This window comes from Panicum hallii, chromosome 3 (genome assembly GCF_002211085.1).
Source record: "Panicum hallii strain FIL2 chromosome 3, PHallii_v3.1, whole genome shotgun sequence".
Lineage (NCBI taxonomy): Eukaryota > Viridiplantae > Streptophyta > Magnoliopsida > Poales > Poaceae > Panicum > Panicum hallii.
This window is the reverse complement of record NC_038044.1, coordinates 5,904,953-5,925,955: the sequence shown is the minus strand read 5'-3', so window position 1 is coordinate 5,925,955 and position 21,003 is coordinate 5,904,953. Positions and strand designations below refer to the sequence as shown.

The 21,003-nt window shown below is 48.9% G+C and overlaps 4 protein-coding genes across 4 annotated transcripts; 1 reads left to right on the top strand and 3 right to left on the bottom strand.

Moving 5' to 3' along the window:
* Positions 1–3,175: 3,175 nt before the first annotated feature.
* LOC112884800 (E3 ubiquitin-protein ligase XB3) lies at positions 3,176–5,952 on the top strand. The gene is made up of 8 exons (XM_025950374.1): positions 3,176–3,482; positions 3,581–3,640; positions 3,787–3,858; positions 3,945–4,066; positions 4,155–4,295; positions 4,404–4,511; positions 4,863–5,124; positions 5,254–5,952. Exons 1-8 carry the CDS (start codon positions 3,300–3,302, stop codon positions 5,662–5,664), a joined length of 1,359 nt encoding a protein of 452 aa, XP_025806159.1. The 5' UTR covers positions 3,176–3,299; the 3' UTR covers positions 5,665–5,952.
* Positions 5,953–7,874: 1,922 nt separating this feature from the next.
* LOC112884801 (pectin acetylesterase 5-like) lies at positions 7,875–12,632 on the bottom strand. The gene is made up of 12 exons (XM_025950376.1): positions 12,346–12,632; positions 12,097–12,179; positions 11,510–11,639; positions 10,806–10,885; positions 10,640–10,729; positions 9,941–10,065; positions 9,195–9,255; positions 9,063–9,113; positions 8,866–8,943; positions 8,660–8,765; positions 8,292–8,437; positions 7,875–8,170 (listed from the first exon to the last, which is right to left on the bottom strand). Exons 1-12 carry the CDS (start codon positions 12,593–12,595, stop codon positions 8,048–8,050), a joined length of 1,323 nt encoding a protein of 440 aa, XP_025806161.1. The 5' UTR covers positions 12,596–12,632; the 3' UTR covers positions 7,875–8,047.
* A 504-nt stretch (positions 12,633–13,136) lies between these two features.
* Positions 13,137–15,343, bottom strand: LOC112887705 (putative protein phosphatase 2C 46). The gene is made up of 5 exons (XM_025953962.1): positions 14,729–15,343; positions 14,081–14,671; positions 13,872–13,985; positions 13,505–13,769; positions 13,137–13,391 (listed from the first exon to the last, which is right to left on the bottom strand). Exons 1-5 carry the CDS (start codon positions 15,341–15,343, stop codon positions 13,237–13,239), a joined length of 1,740 nt encoding a protein of 579 aa, XP_025809747.1. The 3' UTR covers positions 13,137–13,236.
* A 2,702-nt stretch (positions 15,344–18,045) lies between these two features.
* Positions 18,046–18,929, bottom strand: LOC112883802 (metallothionein-like protein 2C). The gene is made up of 3 exons (XM_025949034.1): positions 18,709–18,929; positions 18,524–18,598; positions 18,046–18,419 (listed from the first exon to the last, which is right to left on the bottom strand). The coding sequence occupies exons 1-3, from the start codon at positions 18,912–18,914 to the stop codon at positions 18,317–18,319; spliced, it is 384 nt and encodes a 127-aa protein (XP_025804819.1). The 5' UTR covers positions 18,915–18,929; the 3' UTR covers positions 18,046–18,316.
* Positions 18,930–21,003: the final 2,074 nt, after the last annotated feature.

The window sequence follows — 21,003 nt, the reverse complement described above, 5'->3', positions numbered from 1 at the left end:
CATAGTATTTACTATATACCTAGATATAATGTATGCCTAGCTGCGTAACAAAATCTATGAATCTCTAAAAATCAAAACGACCTACAGTTTAGAATGGAGGCAATAATATATTAATTATATTTGACACCTACTTTTATTTATCTATGTTTTTCAAACTTAATATACAAATTAACAACCATATTTATTAATTTTACTTACAGATTTAGCTCTTTATTAATTATATTTGACATGAAATGCTTACGAACTTTTAATTTCTTTTTAGCTCAAATTTAGTTATTTATTATTTGTATTTGGCTTATACTATTTATATTACTATTTTTCTTCCAAATTTGCTTCTTAATCGCTATAAAAAGAACTACTTTTTTATATTTTTAATTCTTAAACTCATCTATTTATTGCTCATGTTCGATATGGACTTTTTGTCAAACTTTTGTAGCCAATGATGGCACTGTCACGTAGGAGTACTATCAATTTTCCTCCCGTATGTTCCACGAATCAATCCACATGAAGCTCAGCTCCAACGCAGAGTCATTTTGAACACACACCTTTTGTGCGGCACACGGAAACGCGATCCAAATCGGGCACGACACAGAATCTATCGGCCGCCTGTTGGGATATGATCAGACCGGATCCGACTTCCGAGAACACACACCCAGCGTCGCACACATGAACTGTTCCTGCGTGCGTTTTCTCTAGGCTGGCCAATGTAGCGCTCTTTTAATTTCAAAATTTTTAATTTCAAATATTCGGAATGGATTCTATGAACTATTTCGATATGAACTCTTTGATCATATTCTATTTTTTAAAATTTTAAAATTTCTAAGTTAGCAATTTATTAATCGTATTTGATATGGAGTCTTAAGTTAGTTTAGACCATTAGATCTTCATAAAATTTAACGCTGCAAATTTTTTTTACAAAAATTAATATGAAAATTTCTATATACGTGACTTCTTACCACACCAGGACCGGGACACGGTCCACGCTGGCCTGCGCTCATGGCCGGGCCCACTCCATGCCGGGCCCACGCACGGGAGGTGTACGTACGGTGTGCGGTGGGGCCCGCCCTCCACCTCCGCAACAGTGCTAATGACGGGCAAGCATCTAATAAGCTACGGACTGCATTTACCACAGTTACGTATGGCCCAAAGTTAATCTGATAGATAGGGTAAAAGTTGCAAAAGGAAAATTACTATAAACCTGAGGTGTGTGCCTGTGTGTGGGTGTGGTTACGCCACACATGCACGCAAATTTGTTGCCAGATCGTACCAGATCTCGTTTTGTGAGGTTAAAGATGCATGGTGTCCACATCACCTCCAAGCATGTTATTAGCATGGCCAAAATTAACCATGCATAGTGCTGGCCGCACCATGGATTTTTACTGTTGTATTACTATATATATACAAGATGAGATGGAGATGTGCGTAGTGCGTGCGACAGGCAACGTGTACAACTCGCGTCCGAACTGTCACCTCCCTGGTGCTGCACTGCACCACGCAAGTAGCCTAGGTGTGTGACGTGACAACAAGGCCCAAAAATAAACTAAAAGCAAAGCGGCATAATGCAATTCATAATACAGTGCCATAACCAGACATCCAGTCGAGGCCAGGAAATGGCGCGTGTACGTGCTCCCACCGACGGCTGGCGCAGATCTTCTGCACCACCTAATCACCGGTGCTGCGAGAACATCAAGCACAAAAAAACTGCTTTAAAATTTACTCTCTTTTTTTACCAATGCAAACCTGAAGCTTAGCCCTGCCCTGAATTTTGTAATGGAGCGTGCCACTGATGCGAATTTTAATCGCTTCATCTGATGAACTCGGTTTGTCTGCACACGCGCTTCGATCCAACGACGTTGAGTGCCCCGGTGGAACCGGGGACTCCCGTTGCATCGGACGCGGTGCTGCAGAAGAAACAAACAAACAAGGCGCAACGCAACAAAGCTAGGATCACATCCACGGCATGGCCTAGAGGCCTAGCGAGTGAGACCAGCTTTACAGCTTGGCTCCCCTCCAATGCAAAAATAAGCTCCCTGGTCCACCATTCATGCCCCTTACGTGCTCGTGTTGCTCACCGCAGTTGATCCGGCTTTAGTTACTTGTTCATGTGGTGTGGTTGCTGTGTCAAAAACTCATATAACTTTACTCCTGTATTGCAATGGTGGCAGTAGTCATATTTGTTGTGCAAAGATGGTATGCTACATGTACTTAGCTCACACAGAATTGGGCATAAAACAAAATGATCCAAATAATAGCATTTTGTCACCTCACAGAGAAAAGGCATAAAAATGCTTTTCCCGAAAAAGCCCCTTCCTTAGCCGCATTACTTGCAAGATGTTGTACCGAAAAGTACCACAACAATGGAAGGAATCATCACCATCATCACGCTTGCGGTTGTACCCACCAACCATTAGGATGAAAGAAAAAACAAGGGAAAAGGTGAAGGCCACACCCCAAAAAAAAAGGGACCTGTCCAATAGCGCCGACACGATTTCAAGCATGGGGTCCTTCATTATATTTGCCCTTCTTTCTTGGACACGTTCAAAAGCTTTCAAATCTCACTTCTCATGAGGAAAATTTTAAACAAAGAAAACCCACTTCGCAGAAAGAAGGCCGTTCAGATGTCTTCTTTTCTCCCTTCACCATAACATCGATTTACATGTGCCTTTTGAAATCGCATAGTATTTATATTTGTGCCTTCTGAAAGCAAAACAAACACTTCGCTTTCGAGCATATGAATATGGATGGCGGAAACAAGTCCGAAAAACAGCTTTGTAAGTGGCTAGCATCTAATCTCACACCGAAAGAAAAGAATAAGAGAACAATTCCTCGACGAAAAAAAGGAGAATATTTGTGACATGGCAGCAAAAAAAAAAGGGCAAAGTTTTCAGAGGACAAGCTAAGGGCCGTTGTTTTTTGGGGAGAAAAAAAATAAAGCCGTTGTGTTGGACAAGAATGAAAAGTGATTCTACCGGGCAACTTCCGATCAGATGATCCGACGGCTGTGAGTGAACGACACGTCAATTAGCGGTTACACTTACCCCGTTTGATTTCATCAATAAAGAAATCAGAGATATTTCGAATTTCTGTTTGTTTCTTTTTTTTGGCTAAATAGAGAGAGACAGACGGTCTGACTGGGAGCGTGTCGATAAAAAGGCGTAAAGCCGTCTCCTCTCTTTCCCCATTCCACGCTGCTTCGGCGCCCGGCACCAACCTCCCCCCCTCCCCACTTCGCCGCCGGCGGGTGGAGTCGGGCCGGAGCAGCCGCTTTTTACCAAAGCCTACCAAACTATCCGGCGACCATGGGGCACGGCGTCAGCTGCGCCCGCACCGGCGACGAGCACGACTACTTCCGCGCGGCGCAGCTCGGGGACCTCGACGCCCTGGCCGCGCTCCTCGCCGCCGACACCTCCCTCGCCCGCCGCGCCACGCTCTACGACCGCCTCTCCGCGCTCCACATCGCCGCCGCCAATGGGCGCCTCGAGGTCGCTCCTCCTGCCCTGTCACCCGCGCCATGGATCCCCTCCTCCAGTTCTTCTCCTCGGCCTCTGAACCAACCCATCTCTTGCTGCTTTTCCTGCAGGTGCTGTCCATGATCTTGGATAACGGGGTGCCGCCGGACGTTGTGAATCGGCACAAGCAGGTGCTGGATCCCATCAAACTGACGCCTTTTTTGCTTGCAACTTGCAAGGATCTCTCTGCTAGCTGCTGACAAATCTCCCTTTTTTACCCCCTGAAAGGACAAAAATCTCATCCTTTTCTGCTTGCTTCTTGTTGTTTGTGCTCCAGACTCCGCTGATGCTCGCGGCGATGCACGGCAAGATTGACTGCGTGCTCAGGCTCCTCCAGGCCGGCGCCAATGTGAGCAAAGCTTCAAATTCCTTGCCCTCATGGTTCCGCCGCCTGCAAGACTCACTCGCTAATCATGAGTTCGATCTGTGCATCAGATCTTGATGTTCGATTCGGTACACGGGCGGAGCTGCCTGCACCACGCTGCCTACTTCGGCCATGTCGACTGCCTGCAGGCCATCCTCTCGGCGGCGCAGACGACGCCGGTGGCCGACTCATGGTGAGATCTTTGCCTCCTCGTGGCTGTCTGACTCTGTTCCCCGGCGATATGTCCGTGCCACTCACTCGTTGCTGTCGAAGCTTGGCAGGGGTTTCGCCCGGTTCGTCAACGTCAGGGACGACCACGGCGCCACGCCGCTGCATCTCGCGGCCAGGCAGGGGCGGCCAGGGTGCGTGCAGATGTTGCTGGAGAACGGCGCCATTGTATCCGCTTTGACCGGCTCGTACGGGTAATCTTGCTGATCTTGCCGCTGCCTCCATTAGCGAGGGGATCGGCTCAATTGGCTCTTCCTCAGTCAGATTGCAGATGCTGATTCGTGTATTGCTCTCTGCTGCAGGTTCCCTGGTAGCACATCGTTGCATCTGGCTGCTCGCAGTGGGAACCTGGATTGCATCCGGAAACTGCTTGCCTGGGGAGCAGATCGTCTCCAAAGGGACTCTGCAGGGTGAGCACCACATCCTTGACATGCAATTAATTTATAGCTCAAGGCCTGAAACCTTTGTATATAGTTATTGTTCCGATTACCAAGTTATTTGTTGGTTGTGATTATAAGAAACAAAAACAACTGGCCCCTGTGTCCCTTGTTCAACTCGACTTGCCTACTAGCAAGTGGAGGAGTCATCAACCATTTGCTGAATTCACATTTGCAAGTGGAGTCACCACCCACTTGCCGAATCCAGACTTGAAAAATTCAATGAGGGACCAGATGTTGACCGTGCTGCTCTCAAATTGTCCTTTTGCTGAATTGTACATACTCTCAGCTGAATCTTATGGCGAATGATTTTGATCCATGCAGGAGAATTCCCTATGCTGTTGCACTGAAGCGCAACTACGAAGCATGTGCGGCTTTGCTAAACCCTTCATCAGCTGAGCCCATGGTGTGGCCTTCCCCACTTAAGTTCATCAGCGAGCTCGATCCGGAAGCAAAGGCTCTCCTGGAAGCAGCCCTGATGGAAGCCAACAGGGAGAGGGAGAAGAAGATCTTGAAGGGCACAAAGTACTCTCTGCCGTCGCCTTCGCATTGCGATGCCGATGTTGTGGACGATGCATCCTCAGAGGTAAATTCAATTGCTTCTGTGACGATTGTGCAATTTGAATTCCATCGGCACATTCATTTGGTAGTTTATTGATGTGTGCTGGGTGTCAAATGAGGGGCTAATGAATCATTCATTTGGGTTCACTGACAGGTGAGCGACTCGGAGCTGTGCTGCATCTGCTTCGACCAGGCATGCACCATCGAGGTGCAGGACTGCGGGCACCAGATGTGCGCGCCGTGCACGCTGGCGCTGTGCTGCCACAGCAAACCCAACCCGACGACCCTAACGCTGCCGTCGCCAGCCTGCCCATTCTGCCGCGGCAGCATCTCGCGGCTGCTGGTGGCCCGGACAAGCACGCCCAGTGACCCCGAGAAGGCAGCCTTCTCCCCGCAGCTATCCCGGCGGCGGTCTCGGCGGTCTCACAACCTCAGTGATGGGGGCAGCAGCAGCTTCAAGGGGCTCTCGTCCGCCATGGGGTCCTTCTCCAAGATCGGGCGCGGCTCGAGCCGGATGGTCGACAGCGACAGTGGCAGCCTGGACAAGCCCGAGCACGACCTGTGAAGCAGACTGCCTGCGGGCGGTCAAGTGGTAAAGCCAAGCAGCCGTCACCGCCAGCGGCTTTCCGAGAGTCAGAAGACGGGCAATCCCAATCCAAGCAATGTGTCGGGAGAGGTGATCGTGAGTTTATATAGATAGGAGCTAAATAAGTAGTGTCTCGCTATGTCTCTGTCTGTCTGCCCTATTTTTCCGGCGTGCCAGGATTCACCTGGCCGCGCCATATTCCATTGTCACCACCACAAGCTATAGATTCCTTGGCGTCCCATTCCTATGCTATGCTTGCTTGAACCACAGGCATGCCTATTCCATTCATGGCATCACAGACACGGCCGGGTACTGTGGCTGGCGGATTGGCCTGGTGATCTGATGAAGGACGCAGACTTGTTTGCAAGGTGCATGCTGCAGCAGCGGTGTGATGTGAAGGTGCCAAGCTGTGGCTCTAAAGGTGCCCTGCCATGGCATGTGAGCTCTGCCGGTCTGTCTTGGGCCCGGTCTTGGCCGTCTTGTTGCCTTGGTGTTAAATGGCTGCTCTGCACTGCTGAGAGGCTGGCTGATCAGCAGCTCTCCATCTCTATGGGCGGGGCTCGTGTACTGATGGGGCCGCCGGGCCGGAGGCAGAGCACGGTGGTGGTCCATGGATGGCGGTGGCTTGGATCGTCTGAGGTGAGATACGCCTGCCTGCTCCTGCCGGGATGACAATGTACCGGCGCCCGCTTTAACTTGCGGCGTGACTGGTGAGGGTCACCACCTCCGGTGGGACTGCCTGCCCACCGGCCATCGCCGTCCGGCTGTCGCAGCTCTGGCTGGTGCCAATGGTCCGTGATGGCTGCGGCGGAGCCAGAAGCCCAGAACAGACTGTTGATGGCTCAGCCACTGCCACCGCAGCTTGACGCTAGTTGTGTTGCTGTGCACCGGGTAAAATGTGTGCTCTTCAACTTCAACGAATGGCGGACGCTCTTTTGGATGGTAGCTGCAATGATCTCGTGAGATGTATGATAAGAATTACGATCGTGGATGTTTAGATTGCATTGCAAGATGGAGTCTGAAATGGAAGAATAGATGATACAGTTTTGATTGAAGCATGGCCCGAGGATGGGCGATGTCTGTAGGAGCAGGTGTGGAGCATTGTAGCCATATCTTTTGAAGGCTGACTGACTCGTGTAAGCTAAGCCAAACCCTGCCGTGTGGACTAGCCGACTAGGCACTCAAGTTCAGAGTTCCAGAACTCGTCAACCGGTGCTAGGAATTCTTCGGCATGCAGAGTTTGCAAGACGGCTGCAACAGACAAGCAAACATGGCAATATAGTCTTAAGTCTAGTTTGAATGGGACACAGCGTGTTGGAAAATATCCATGCATCCAGCTCCCATGGATGCATTTCCAGGTCGCGTGGTTGACCAAACGCTGTTGTTCGAGGGTGTGTGACGAAGGCAGGCTCAGGCAGGCGAGTTAGATATTTGTGGAGCTTTGCTAGCTGTCAAGGAGGCACGTCATCGGGTGATACAAACCCTAATCTATCTAAATCAAAAATATCTAGGCATCATACCTTTTTCCCTTGAGTTTATCAGCTGATGAAATGACCAGAAAGAGAACCAGAAGTTGCCTTTCTGTAGTGCCCTTTGATGCGCTAATGACCCAGCACTCAATCGCCAATGTCGTTGTCACTTAGCTTACTGTGATCCAAGAATACCGAGGCTTATTGCGCCTGCGGCACTACAGTTTAGAACTGGTGCTTCTGGGTCGTCATCTTAATCCCAGTTTAGACTTTAAATATGGATATTTAACACTTTGTTTAATCTACAGAGTTATTTAGCAGCAAATTCTAGGAGTAGGAGCTCTTCTAAGCGAGCCATTAACTCAGATAGTGAAAACGAAACTGGTTTCACTCGGTATGAAAAAAAGGGAAAAGAGAACTATGGGTTTGATAAGGACAGAAAGCGTACCTATAGTTTTCCACAGCTGATGAGGATGTCACGTCCAAGTTGAGCACGTCTGCATCAGGATTGGAGGGGGAAATGCCACTGTTCTGGGCGCCCCTTGCTCGACAGAAACGTCTACCTTCATACTCCACATGGAATGGAATATTGGATTGATGCTTCAACCTTATAGGGTGCCCTCCCTGTAAGGAAAATGACAGCTCCCCTGTTTTCTGACACAAGGCAGGGTCACTGTTAAGCATCAGTTAAGCTTGCAGCAAAGCAATAGCATCATCATGGCACAACAATACTGTTAACATGCTTCTCATTGTATAATTCTGATAACTTTACAGCTTTACGTCAAGTATTGTTTTCAGGGTATCGCTCACCAACATAAGTTGAAAAAAAATAATAACAAGTTTATTTGCTAATTTTACAACAAAGTCATAACAGAAAAAGGAGGCCAAAAACTTCAAATCTTGAAAGGCTTAGCGAAAACCAAGTTGTGGCATGTCGGGTTGCAGGGATATTCACAATCTATTTCCTTAACCTCTCTCCTGTCGAAGAACCAGTCTCCAACCGCTTCTGCAATGCTCTGTTGAGCGTTTGCGAATACATATTTAAGATTAGAATGTCAGGCACAATATGGCCAAAGTGAGTTTTAAAATTTGTAACAAGCTTGTTATCTCCAAGTTCATATATGATTGTAACAGCACCTTATTGTTCACTCTGGGGGAAGTTGGAGAGTGCCAGGTGAACGAGTTCAACGATTGACAATGAACAAAGCAGGAGTTGATATAAAAACCCCAGTCCCTTTTCTGCTTGACTTCTCTTATGGCGTCATGCAGTTCTTTCCTGAAACCTGCAAAAATTTTGTATTGTGCATGGCAAAACACATGACTATGAATCCGGAAAGCTAGATAAGTTAACAGGTTATATGTAGGGTGTGACGATCCAGTCTAAAAGCTGAAGGGTGTGTGTGGTGTGCATTGTACGGCTATTTTGACCTTTCCTTCCTATCTTAATGCAATGATGCGCAGCTCTCTTGTGTATTCGAGAAAAAAAATATGTAGGGTGTGTCAACCTTGGAGAATCTCAAGTTGCTCAGAGCTGCACTTGGCAATATCCAGTCTGCAGTCCAGCCATGAATGCTGAGGGTCAGATGCTTCCGGAGCTAAGGCATGTTGTACCTGAAAATTAAAGTTTCAAGCATTTGTTGAAAAATTAATATTTTTATTTTAACAAAGAAATAGGACAACTCTGAAATCTGATGGATACGGATGAGGATACCTGCCAAGCATCATACGCTGGATTAAGAATGAATACTGGGTTGGCAATATGTTTTACAAATTCACGTGGAAAGAAACACTGAAACACAGTATAAGTGGCATTAGAATATCATAAGTTCAGCACTTCAGCAATAGCAATGAGTGATGATACAGCCTAATTATTATATTATACTGAGAATTAACACATTAAATACTAACCTTGCCTGGCTCCATGTTCGAGTTACAGTGCGAAAACCTTTCCCTTAGACCCTGAAACAAAGCATTCAGAAAAGAAACATGAATGTTGGAAAAGGAGAACATGGTGGGAGGTTGTCAGAGATGGAAAGAAACCTGAAGGCGGACAACATCACTGTAAAAAGACTGCATTGTTCTTTTCCCAGAAATGTCTTCTCTGTAATTGAAGAGCAGAACAAATGAATCAGATAGCCAAGTACACAGAAAAGTTGTACAATTCCCATTTTCCAGTATTTTTAAATTTTCTGAAGGGACTATCTCATCCCTGATTGGTGAATTTAACAAATGTGAAATTTGATGCTTGTTGGCTGGCATTTGGAAATGCTTAATCAGCTAGAAAGATATATAACTGGCAATGCCTTTCTCTCATGTTCAAAAATGCATCTGAATATTGAAATGGTTTTTTGTTGACATTGAATGCCGTGAGGTGCAAGTACTTAAGATGGTCCCATTTTCAGGTCCTATAATAACTCCTGGTGCTGTCAGATGCTGGTACCTGAGTTGTCACCAGCCAATTTACTGAGGATTTGGACTGGTATATAAGCACTACTAATTTTTTCTATAATCTTTTCATTCTTCAAATCTATAAGAGCAACGATATCTAAACTCTAACGAAATAGCATTCATATTCTCTAAATTAGACTAAATTTTCCCTGCAAATCCTGTCTCCCAATAGGATTTCCTGCCACTGGCAGTTTTTGGAACCTGCCTTGAGACTATCACCAGGATGTACTACACACATTTATGTGAAAAGATAAGCCATACAGCACACGTGACAAAAGAAACAAATAAATGGCAAAATGTGTCAATAACAATCAGAAGGATACTATACATAAACATACACATTGAGGAAAAAGGCGCCGTCTGCAAGACATTTAACCCTAGAATCCTTTGGTAGCAGCGCACGAAAAGCATCACAGTGAATGTAGGTGGCTAGCCCACCAGCAGAGCATCCTGTTAGGAAAGCCTGAAAGCTGGAAATAGAATATCAGCATCACACCATCAGTATAATGGTTGAATTACTTATATGGGAAAAGATGAATTATGAAGTATAAAATCAATATATACATCCATGATACCTAGAAACTAAACTTCCAAGTACATATGAATGTGCGGTGCAGTGTATTAGAAGGCAGGAAAACATCAATGCAGACCATCCAAAATAGTCTTTAGTAGCTCATAGACAATGACTTAATGATAGAGTGATCCCTTAGATGAATGCAAAAGTATATGAGACTAATACTATTGTAATAAGTAGTGAGGTTCCATTATTTACAGATAACTTTCAGTACCACAACCCAGTTCATATTGTGTTTCTTTGCGAAACAATCCATATTAAATTGATCGTGCACCAGTGACACATTTTGGTATTATGATGTAACATTCACCTAATCAAATTAAAACACATATGGAGCATAATAAGTTCATGAATCTAGATGGTAGCTGATTGATTCATACAGTATCAAAATAAGAAATGTATTTTTCTCTTTTCTTTTCTTTTTTGCGAGAGAAGGCAATTGACTCTGCTTGCAAGTAATGACCTGTTTAGCATTTCTGAGCCCCTTGAATACAAGTTCGTTCATAACTGCCTCCCAGATACGCTGGCCTCTGAAGAAGAATCTTGTGCCATTCTGCACAAATTCACGGAATAACACATTATACACAGTGATTGTACAGCACATTTGTTGGAAAATAAGCAAATCAGACCTGCAACTCATCTTTGACATTCCCAGAAAATGATGCCCCATCGCAATACCTTATCTTCACTTTATTCCAGTTGTAAAAATCTGCAAATTAAGAGAGGTATGAATATATGAAAATATTGTGACATAATACACCATAATGACCATTTAACTGCTGAAGTAAAGAATTCAGAAATTCACTGTTTGCAGTGAGAAATTAAGACAGAGTTGAAAGCATTTATAGTTACTAAAGGAACGACTCTCTTTTGAGATGTAATGCTGATCACAGTTAACTGGAAAACTGTAAATTAAACTAAAACAGACTGCGAGCTAGCCAATTACATTTAGTGAATATGATAATTAGTGAAGTATAATCTACTCGCTCTGGTTGGAAATACATGTCGTTCCGACTGGGGGAGTTTGCCTGGCGCTAGTACAAAAATTGTCAGAAATGTCGACTGGAGGGAGTAACTGGTTAATATGTAAAATACCAATTCAAGAACGGTTAGAAAATTGACGAGGACTTGATGCTTCTGAAAAAACTGTAAACAGTAAAGACAAACTTCTCTGCAGGCACAACTCCCGAGGTCTGAAGACATATTAATGAGTGTAACATTGCAATTCAGAGTTTCAGACACAGAAACACATCATGCAATTTCTTTAGCAAGACACATCATAAAAGGAAAGGTGACAAACATGAAACATCAGACAGTTAGGAAACATCAATACCAGGATTTTGGGATTTATCATCGCGCAAGATTCCGGTAAACTCAACCTGGCGTTCCATGTACCGGGATGAGCCCAAAATTGATCTCTGACGTGACGCACATGACTTAAGATTACGGCACCAGCCTCCACCCTAGTGGTCATGAAACATAGGGAATTTAGGGAACAGAAGAATAAAGCACTGAAACAACGGACAATCATATTGTAGTACCCTTAACAGAGTATCACTACACCACTACGGATACTGCAACATTATGTTTTGCTGAAAATGGAAAATGCTCCTTAGCCTATCACATTGGTATACATTTATATGCTCCTAACATAGGCATTGCAAATCAATCATCGACCCGACAGAGCGGAACAACCAGAAAAAGAAGTGGAGTTAGAAAGCTTTTTCCATCTTAACAGCACACACAAGCAAATAGTGCCTATCATTATGAAACAACTTCAGTGACAGACAATTCTCACTTCTGAACTCATTTCGATACCTGGAATTCAAATTCACAACGCATGAATTGTACAAACTAACTATAAGACCAAAGGTGTACGAGTCTGTACCAAAATTGTACTCGATTGAAAACGTCACCTACCTCCAAGTGGATTAGCCAGCTCTGCGATCCTGTCCCAGACCCTCTCTGCAGATGGTACCCTGGCGCGCTCCCATCCAAGCAGACTGCAAAAATAACAGCAAAAAGTCCCACTCTAACCGTGAGCACAAACTCCAAACAGAAACAACAAATCCAGTTTCGATTAGGTAGTGGAGTAGTGAGGAACCGAAGCCAGAGAAAGCGGCGTTGAAATTTGAAAAACGGCAGGGGAATTGAGAAGCGGGAACTTACGCGCGCCCTTCTCCTGAGCTCGGCGTACGAGTGTGAGACCGACGAGGGCGGGGCTGCGTCCGGTCGCGGAGTCGTCCGACGCGAGGGGCGCGGAGGCGTAGTAAGAGAGCGTGAGCAGCAGCGCGGCCGCGAGGAGCGCGACGGCGAAGGTGGCCCCGGCTGCGCCGGCCCGGCCGCGGCGGCGCAACCAGAGGCGCAGGTGGTGCGAGGCCGGGGCCGACGCGGAGGACGGCGGCGACGACGGCGGCATGGTCGGGGCAGCGCAGGATCTGATCGCGACGGTCGGCAGTGGCAGTGTCGCTCTGCGGTTAGTGGCCGCGCGTGCCTCGTTTAGGGCTGGGCTGCTTTTGCTTGGGCCACGCTGAATCCCGCTCCGTATCCTTCGGCCTTTTAGGCCCGCCAGCGAGAAAAGCAAGGCTTTTGGCCCAAGTGTCCGTTCTTGTCCATTCTCCCAATCGCAACTAAGAATATGGCACGTCTGCTCGTCATTTCATAGTCCATCTTTAAAATCCATTGTAACTGAAAAACTCGACCCGGCCCCACCGTCCCACCGTATTTCGTTAAGAGGAAACTAACCCAGTCTAAAATTCGTTCCCACGGTGAAGTTGAACCTAGGACCTGGATCCTCTAACCAAATCAGCTGAAGGGTCATTCGCAAAATCCATTGTAACTTGTCACAGCTTTAACTAAAAACCTGTCAACTCAATTCAAACAATACAACCCCTCTATGTAGGGGGGGGGGGGGGGTGCTTATTCAAACAAGAGGAACTGCCGCCAAAACTTTTGCTCACTGCCTTTGTGGCTAGCTAGCTAATTCTCCCTGTGTGGTACTACTGTCCTTCAAAATTAATCTTTGTTTTTTTTACAATGTACATTGCAGATTAGTATAATTCATTCTACCATTACAATGTCATGATCAGTAGTGACAAAGTTCACAGACCTATGACCTATCTTCCCCTCCAACGAGATGATGATGATGGAGACGTCGTCGTGGTATCTCCTTCGGTCGCCTTGCTGAACCTCGAGCAACTCATGGAACCCCATCCCTACATGCATCATCACAATAATTTGGTTTGGTCCTCGTAAGCATATACTAAGCACTACCAGTAACATCTTTGATTTTCCAATTTTTCCACTGGTTAATCAGGAACACACTCACCGGCTTGGTTGGCGGCGCGGAGGAGGATCTCGTGGCTGAGGTACTTGGCGGGGTCCTCGTCGGGGTACCTGGCGGTGAAGGCCTCCACCTGCGCCACCACCTCCTCGTTGGTGAAGTAGTCGTAGAGTCCGTCGGAGGAGAGGATCATGAACTTGTCCCGCGAACCCCGCCGGTGGTGCTGGAGGTAGGGCCGGCAGGTGATGTACGGCGACGTCCCGACGTAATTCACCCGGAAAACCTCCAGGAGGGCCTCGTTCCACCTGGGCTGCAACACCGACGGATACATCAATGAATGGCTTCTCTAATTTTTTCAGCAATGAAGAATGAGCTACCTAATCTTCCGTTTACAGGTGTAGTTGGTACACACCTCTTTTAGGTAGCCAGCTCCGAAGGCTCTTGTAACCTTCAGAGAACCCTTCACCCTGTCATTCACAATGCAGGCAGGATCATCCAGGTGCTCGCTCCTGATCCGTCTCGCCTCCTGCATCGATCAAACGCAACAACTTGAACTAAGAATCGATGTGTCAAACCAGCGAGCAAGCCATAAAGTAGTAGTAGTCAGTGATCGTCGTTCACCTTGTAGACGCTGGTGCTGTGGTCCTTGGTGAGCTGCAGCGCGGCGAGCTCCTCCATCTCGCACGCGTCGAGCTGCCGATTGATCTCCTCGTTGACGCCGGCGAGGTCGGGCTCTACCCGCTGAGCCAGCACGGCGCGGCTGTCCCCGACGTTCATCACGTACACGTCGGCGCCCTTCATCAGCACCACCAGCACGCACGACCCCATCATCGCCAGCTCCGGGCACTCCGCCGCGCGCGCCTCCGCCTCCGCGAAGAACGCCGCCTCTGTGCTCTCCAGGGCGCGCGCCATCGCGTCGAGCACCTCCTGCTCGTGGCTCCGCGCCGTGCGGTGGCCGTTGCACCGCGGCGGCGGCTTCCAGTCGGGACGATCGGCAGGGTCGACGTCCTCCGCGAGCACGCCGTTGAGCTCGCGGCACACGGCGGCGTACAGGTTGGCGACGAGGTAGTCGGTGGCGTCGGGGCCGTTGAAGCCGTCGTAGATGCCGACGAACATCCATCCGTGCTCCTCCGACATGACGACGTGCACCCTGTCCTCCCCGGCCTTCCCGCGCGCCCACTGCACCCTCGCCGCGCCGTCGCCCGTCGCGGCCTCGCCGTTCCTGCTGTTGCTCTCCGCGTGGCTCCCGATCGCCGCGCAAATGCCGGCGCCGTTGTTGCCGGCCGCCACGGCGTGCTCGCCGCTGTCCTGGTTCCTGCCGGGGGACACGCAGGGGCCCGCACGCAGCACCGACGCCACGGCCCTGCGGAGGCCGCCGAGCAGCGGGCTCGTCTTGGACGCCTGCTGCTGCAGGCACTGGCGCCGGTGCCGCGTCGCGTAGAGGTCGGCGAGGATCTGCTCGTCGGTGCGCGGGGCCTGCCGCGCCACGGACACGCCGGAGGTCGTCGCGGACGTCGACGGCGACGTGCTGTACTCCAGCGGCCCCGAGTACTGTCGCGGCTGGAGCGTCCGGAACGAGAACGAGTTGGAGCTGTCGAAGGACGAGGAGCCGGAGAACGACATCTGATCGTTGAGAACGGAGCCGCCCGCCGCGCAGCCCAACGTGGATTGATTCGACGGCAGCAAGACGCCGTGGATGGCGCCAGCGAACACCGGGCCCTCGCGGCCATCGAAGCTGAGAATGTGGCCGATGCTGCTGCTGCCATCATCGAGCGCCCCGTTGGTGTGCACGTCCGCCGCCCCCCAGCCGTCGGCGCGGTGGCCGCGCGCGCCGTGGGCCGGCGCGAAGCACGGCGCCGCCAGCCTCGCCACGCGGTTGCCCATGGCGACGGCGACGAGACGTGGACGAGATAGGCAGCGTGTCGGCGTCGCCGGATCTGGATTGGCATCGGGGAATGTGGCGCCGGTCGGGGGCAAAAAATGGGCCGCAAGAAGGAACGGGGGGGCGTTGACATTGCCGCGAGCAAATAAGGTTTGTTTATGGAGTTGACCAGGATCTATCTCTTTGCATTTGTTTTCTTGTCTCTGCGATCAGGGTTTCTTTATCCTCGTAATCCAAGTTGACTTTTGATTCTGACGAGTAGAATACCATTGCAAGCTGCTTTGGCGGTTCAGGGTGTGTGACTAGTTTGGGCCGGCGCTCAACGTGTCGTGACGTCCGGTCCTTTTTACATACATTTGAGATGCCGTATTTGCATCAGAAATGTATACACGTCTTCTGGTATAAAACTCTTTTGGGACCCAATAATCTTTACGCGTCTAGTGTAGTATAACTCATCATCAAACCTCTAATTTGGATGTCTGAAATCACTTTGTCCTTTGGCATTCTTCTTCCTTGGGATTTCTGAAGAGCCAATCACTTGAAACCAGCTGCCAGTACATGCAGATGGACACAATGAGACGGATCAGCAAGTTGCCCTGCTGCTCAAGCTCAAGTTGCATTACAAATCTGCCCGTTTCTCTGATGCTACGCCACGCCCACATCTGCAGCACATCATCATCAGACATCAGTTCATCACCATACATAGGTTCATAAACTACATGCACCTGCGCTGACTTTTGTAACCAAGGAAAGTTCAGGAGCAGGATTATACTAACCGGTGGGGAGTACACCCAGCACCTGCAGCGCAAGAGAGGGCCATTTTAATTTGCGCAGTGGTGAGTTCAGCTCTAAACAAAGCCGGCGATTGGACGGGGCAACCCCAAGTCAATCCCCAGGCTGGAGTAATTTTTTCCCTCTCTTTTGGTATACGGTGGCACTACTTGCGTATATACATGAGAATTCAAACGTAATTTTATTTAGGATGGAGCAAGTGGACTTTTCATGCGTGTGGCAGTGTTAAACAATGAGATGAAGTATTAGTATGTGTACCGGTGCCGATGAATCGCCGCGAATATCCCGCCGGATCTTAGCTTGCAGCATGCGTGATCTAGCTGGTGCCTTGTGACGTTGTTGGATATGATAGCTAGAGAGAATTTGTTTGTTGTTTGACTATTTGTAGATCATGGCGGAGTATGAGTACAACACTGGTGAAGGTTGCTCATAAAGTCTTAAGTCGTAGTACCAGATTTAGTAGTATTCATGATCTGTTGATGGGCTCAATCTTAACTGTTTCGGTGTAAACTTGATCGGTAAGGAATGCATAAAAAATCGGGCGAAGGGTTCCTAACCTATTTACAGTGTCACTTCAAAATTGCCATGCTATTTACTTTTTTGCTGACATCAGGATCAGTGTGACAATAAAACATCCGATGGAAAATGCTAAACCCCCAACAAATAAAATTGTAACTATGGACTTCTCGGTTAGAAAGCTGATTGAAGAGGAAGGAAAAAAAGAAACACGTTCCGATTCCCCGGAGTTCAAATGGAACCCGTTTCAAACGTGAAGAGAAAATAAGAAGACGGAGATGATTTTGTTTGAAAAGAGTAGGATGAAGAGGATTATTATTGATTACTGCTGCTCTACAGCAAGGGTATAGGATACTTCTTAAAATACTTACAAAGTGTCCAATTGACTTGAAGAGAGGCGCTGAAAAAAAAACATGGATGATTTGTAGGCACCACTATGTATGTGTATTGGATGCTGGGGCATGATTAGACTGGACGCTCACAGATTCTCCAACTTTTGTTTTCCTTCATCTGTTTCTGCTTTCACTTTTTTCTTTGTGTCTATTCTCTTCTGTCTTCTCCAAGGTTCATTCAACTCAAAATTAATCTGAAACAATGTAGCGTACCATGTACATGTTATGGCAGGAATTGCCGTATTGATTTTTGGATTTTGAAACAAAAAAATTCAGCTGGTGACGGGTCTGTTTTAAATCTCCTAAAAAAATCTAAAAAATGAGGTTAGTGGTTTAATTAGATTTCTGACTATGTCGGAATTACTCTTCGGAACTTTTGGCTCAATTAGGTATCCATATTCCATTAACTAAAGGAAAATGTCAAATTAATAGTAGTCATAAACTGTAGCTCGCCCTGTTGCTGTTTCGGTTCTCAGGGTACTCTGCATTTTGCGGAGTCTTTTCAGAGTTTTGAAAGGTGTGACATTTGGCAGGTACTTGGGTAGGCATCAAATGGGCGGTGCATGTGATCAGCTGGCTCTCTTCGAGAGATATGTTCACTGCCGTCCGGTGTTCATGAGTCTGGTCATGCACATCCGGGGCCAGTGTTGTAACGCTGCCTGCTGACAATCGTCAGATGATGATTGGACATAAATAAACATGGCTGCCTGTTTCTCTTCAGATTCTCCTCTGCTCTCCAAGTTTGTGCTATCGAAAAGCAGGCTGGTGCCTTACTACTGAAATGAGTTTGCGCATGCACGATCAGGAAAACACATACATGATCCTGTTTTCTGTTTCTTCAGATGGCTGTCCATGGTTTGGTCAGAGAAACTGTTTTCTCTGTCCACATGTTGTTCTCTTCAGAGTTTGCATAGTACTTGTAGTCTGAACAAGGCATTCAGTAATCAGGAGCAAACAGGTAGCATCTCGCAAGCACACAGATGCAAGAAGCAAAGCAGTGACGCTTGGACCAGGCACACAGGTAGTGCTGAAATACATATATTAAAGGTGGCATGCACGAGGAGGACACACGAGATCGACGAACGGCATGCATCGTCGATCACCAGACGTTCAGACAACCCCAGCTGAGACACGGCAGGCGACCATGAATGTTACGACACGGTAGATGATGGATGGCGCAGTTGGCAAGATCTTATTTAGACGCTGCTACTATATACTACGCCGGGGGGCTTCTCCTTTCCTCCTCGTGCTCCATGGCGGCGGCGCATGGCCGCCTCAGTTGCAGCTGCAGCAGGAGCAGCCGCAGCTGGTGCCGCACTTGCAGGTGTTGCAGTCGCAGCCGCCGCTCTCGGTGGCCGCCTCGAACCCGCCGGAGCTCCTGCACACGCACAGGCAGTCAAGGTTGAGTTTGAGTGACATCGCAGCGGCGGCGGTGATCGAATCGGAGACGAAACTAATAGAGGATGATTCCCCACGACTTACGCCTTGCTGCTGGCGGCGGCGATGACCATGGTGGTGGTGGTGGAGGCAGCCTCCACGTCAGGGAACATCTTGCAGCTGCATACAGGTGGATCATACACATTCGTCAGATATACGATCAGCTGCTACAGATTCCGTCATGGAATTGAATTGATGATATCAGCTATCAGGTTCGATTAGATTCCTACCCGTTGCATCCGCCGCTGCACTTGCAGCCGGAGCCGCACCCGCAGTTGCCTCCGCAGCAAGACATGCTGATCTTGTTGATCACGAGCAGGAGCTGGTGCTGAAGAAGGTGCGGTGCTTCTTGTGCTCTGCTTCGCTTGTGATGAGGAATGGCGAGGGCGAGCGGAGGGGTATAAATAGCCCCGGCGGCGTGGCGGGGGAGACGCATGGCGACGCGCGGCGATGCCCGGGAAAGAATGGACGCGAGCGAGCCCGGGACCACCACCTGCTTTGGGAGCAGGAATATGGATAGACAGAGACTGGGAGAGAGGGAGAAGAAAGAGAGGCCGGTGAGTGATGAGCTCTCTCCTTTCTCTCTCTTGATCTTTTGGAGGGAAAAGGGAATTTCGCTGCAGTGGTTTCATTCGCTTTACTCTCGAGCACTCTATGTAGGCTGGGTGTCTGTCGGCCATGATATCGCAGCAAGAAAAAGGATGTTCTTCACAAAGTTACTTACATGTAATCAATTTTTATGCTGGGATGAAGAAGGGCTGCATATATGCAAGGAGATGAGGCAGAAATACCAGAGATGAATGAGGCGTTGTTGAACAGTTTATGCTGTGCAAAAGCTGGCCATTCGCTGACTGTTGGAAGCATCAACCAGCACCTTGGTTTAGAAAATTAGACCCTTTTGGGATCAGTTTAGCGTAACTAACCTGACTGATCAGGTAGTGTTGGACTGTTGGTGCTCAGGTCTGCAGAATCCAGGGCCAATAATTCAGAGTCAGGCTCAGACGGAAAACCTTGAGGCCTTCTCCAGAAGAACGAACGCTCCACCGGGCCGAATCAGAATCTTGTGCGATCGGGAGACGACATGACCGCCGCACCTGTGCACGGGTCGTCGCCATATTGGCTGCGTCGTCCAGAGATGGGGACGACAGGGGAGCCTGGCTGCATTGCAGTTGCAGATGCAAAATCATTCATGCAGATAACGAAAACGACGGCTCACGGGCGCCCACGCCCGTCGTGTAACTTGCACGGCGAGAAGAGAAGAGAGCACAGAACAGTGGGTGATTGGTGGGTGCCCGGTGCGCCAATTATTGCGGCCGGGGCATCGTGCAACAGTCATCGACTCGGCGGATGAACGGATGAGCCATGAGCCCTGCAAGGATAAAGCGCTTCCCAATCTTGCAGGTTCTATCCACATGCCTCTAGGGGAAGGAGTTGTTGCTGGAGCATCACGGAAGGAGATATTGGAACAGTGAATGACCAGCAGCAGCAGAATATATTCCTGGCTCATGCCTCACGGTTCTTCTGAAACGAAGCGCAAAGCGATCGTCGTCGTCAGTTCAGTTTCAGTTTCTCGTCATAATAATCCGTGGCTCAAGATTAATCAATCCGGAAAAGTGTCATCGTTTCTCGTGTTATCCTGTTTCTCCCTTCAGAATTTACCAAATGCACTGATGATGTTCAGTGTTGAGATTCTGGTCAACTGAACACACCACGCGCGGCTCAAGATTACTTTCCCTTAAGCGAAAAAAAAGAGAAATTTTGATATTTGACACTGAATTCGTACACCTCGTATATTTTAACCCTCAATTCGCAAGCCTCTCAAAATATAACCCTCCACCTGCCAATTCTTTTGATTCGTAGGGTTTCTTCTCTTTTTCTTAATTTCTCTTTCTTTCTTTTCAATTTGATTTCACAAATTAAGTTAATGGACCAATTTGGTCCCAGATCTTCTCCTGTTACCTCTCTTGCTTGTATCTTCTTCTCAATCGCCTGCGTCCTCCATTCACTCGCCTCTCTCTCCTGCTGACCTCTTCGCCATCCCTCGCCAGGTCCATCGCATCAGCAGGCTCCGCAGACCGCTGGGGCCGATCCGCGCCCGCCCTCTCGCCGTCGCCATCTCCCGCGCAGTCGCAGCTGCAGCACCCGCAGCGCCGCCCAGCCTCTGGGGACGACGCCATGGCTGCAGCCTCCGCGGCGGCGCCCGGCCTTTCGGGACGGGGATGAAAGCAGGCGAGCTGCAGCCCCCGCGGCGGCGTGATGGCATGCCTGTAGCCCCGCGCGGCGGTGCCCGGCCTCCGAGGACAACAGCAGAAGCCCTCGCGGCGGCGCGACGATATGGCTGCAGCACCCCCACGCTGCAGCCTCCCGCGGCAGCACTCAGCCTCCGGGTGTGACGGCAGGGCTGCAACCCCACGGCGGCGGACAGGAAGTACCGCGGAGGGAGGCGCACGGGGTCGACGGCGAGTTCAGCGCCGCAGACCAGGCAGCCGCAGCGCGCGACCCCAGGCAGCACGCCGAGCATCGCT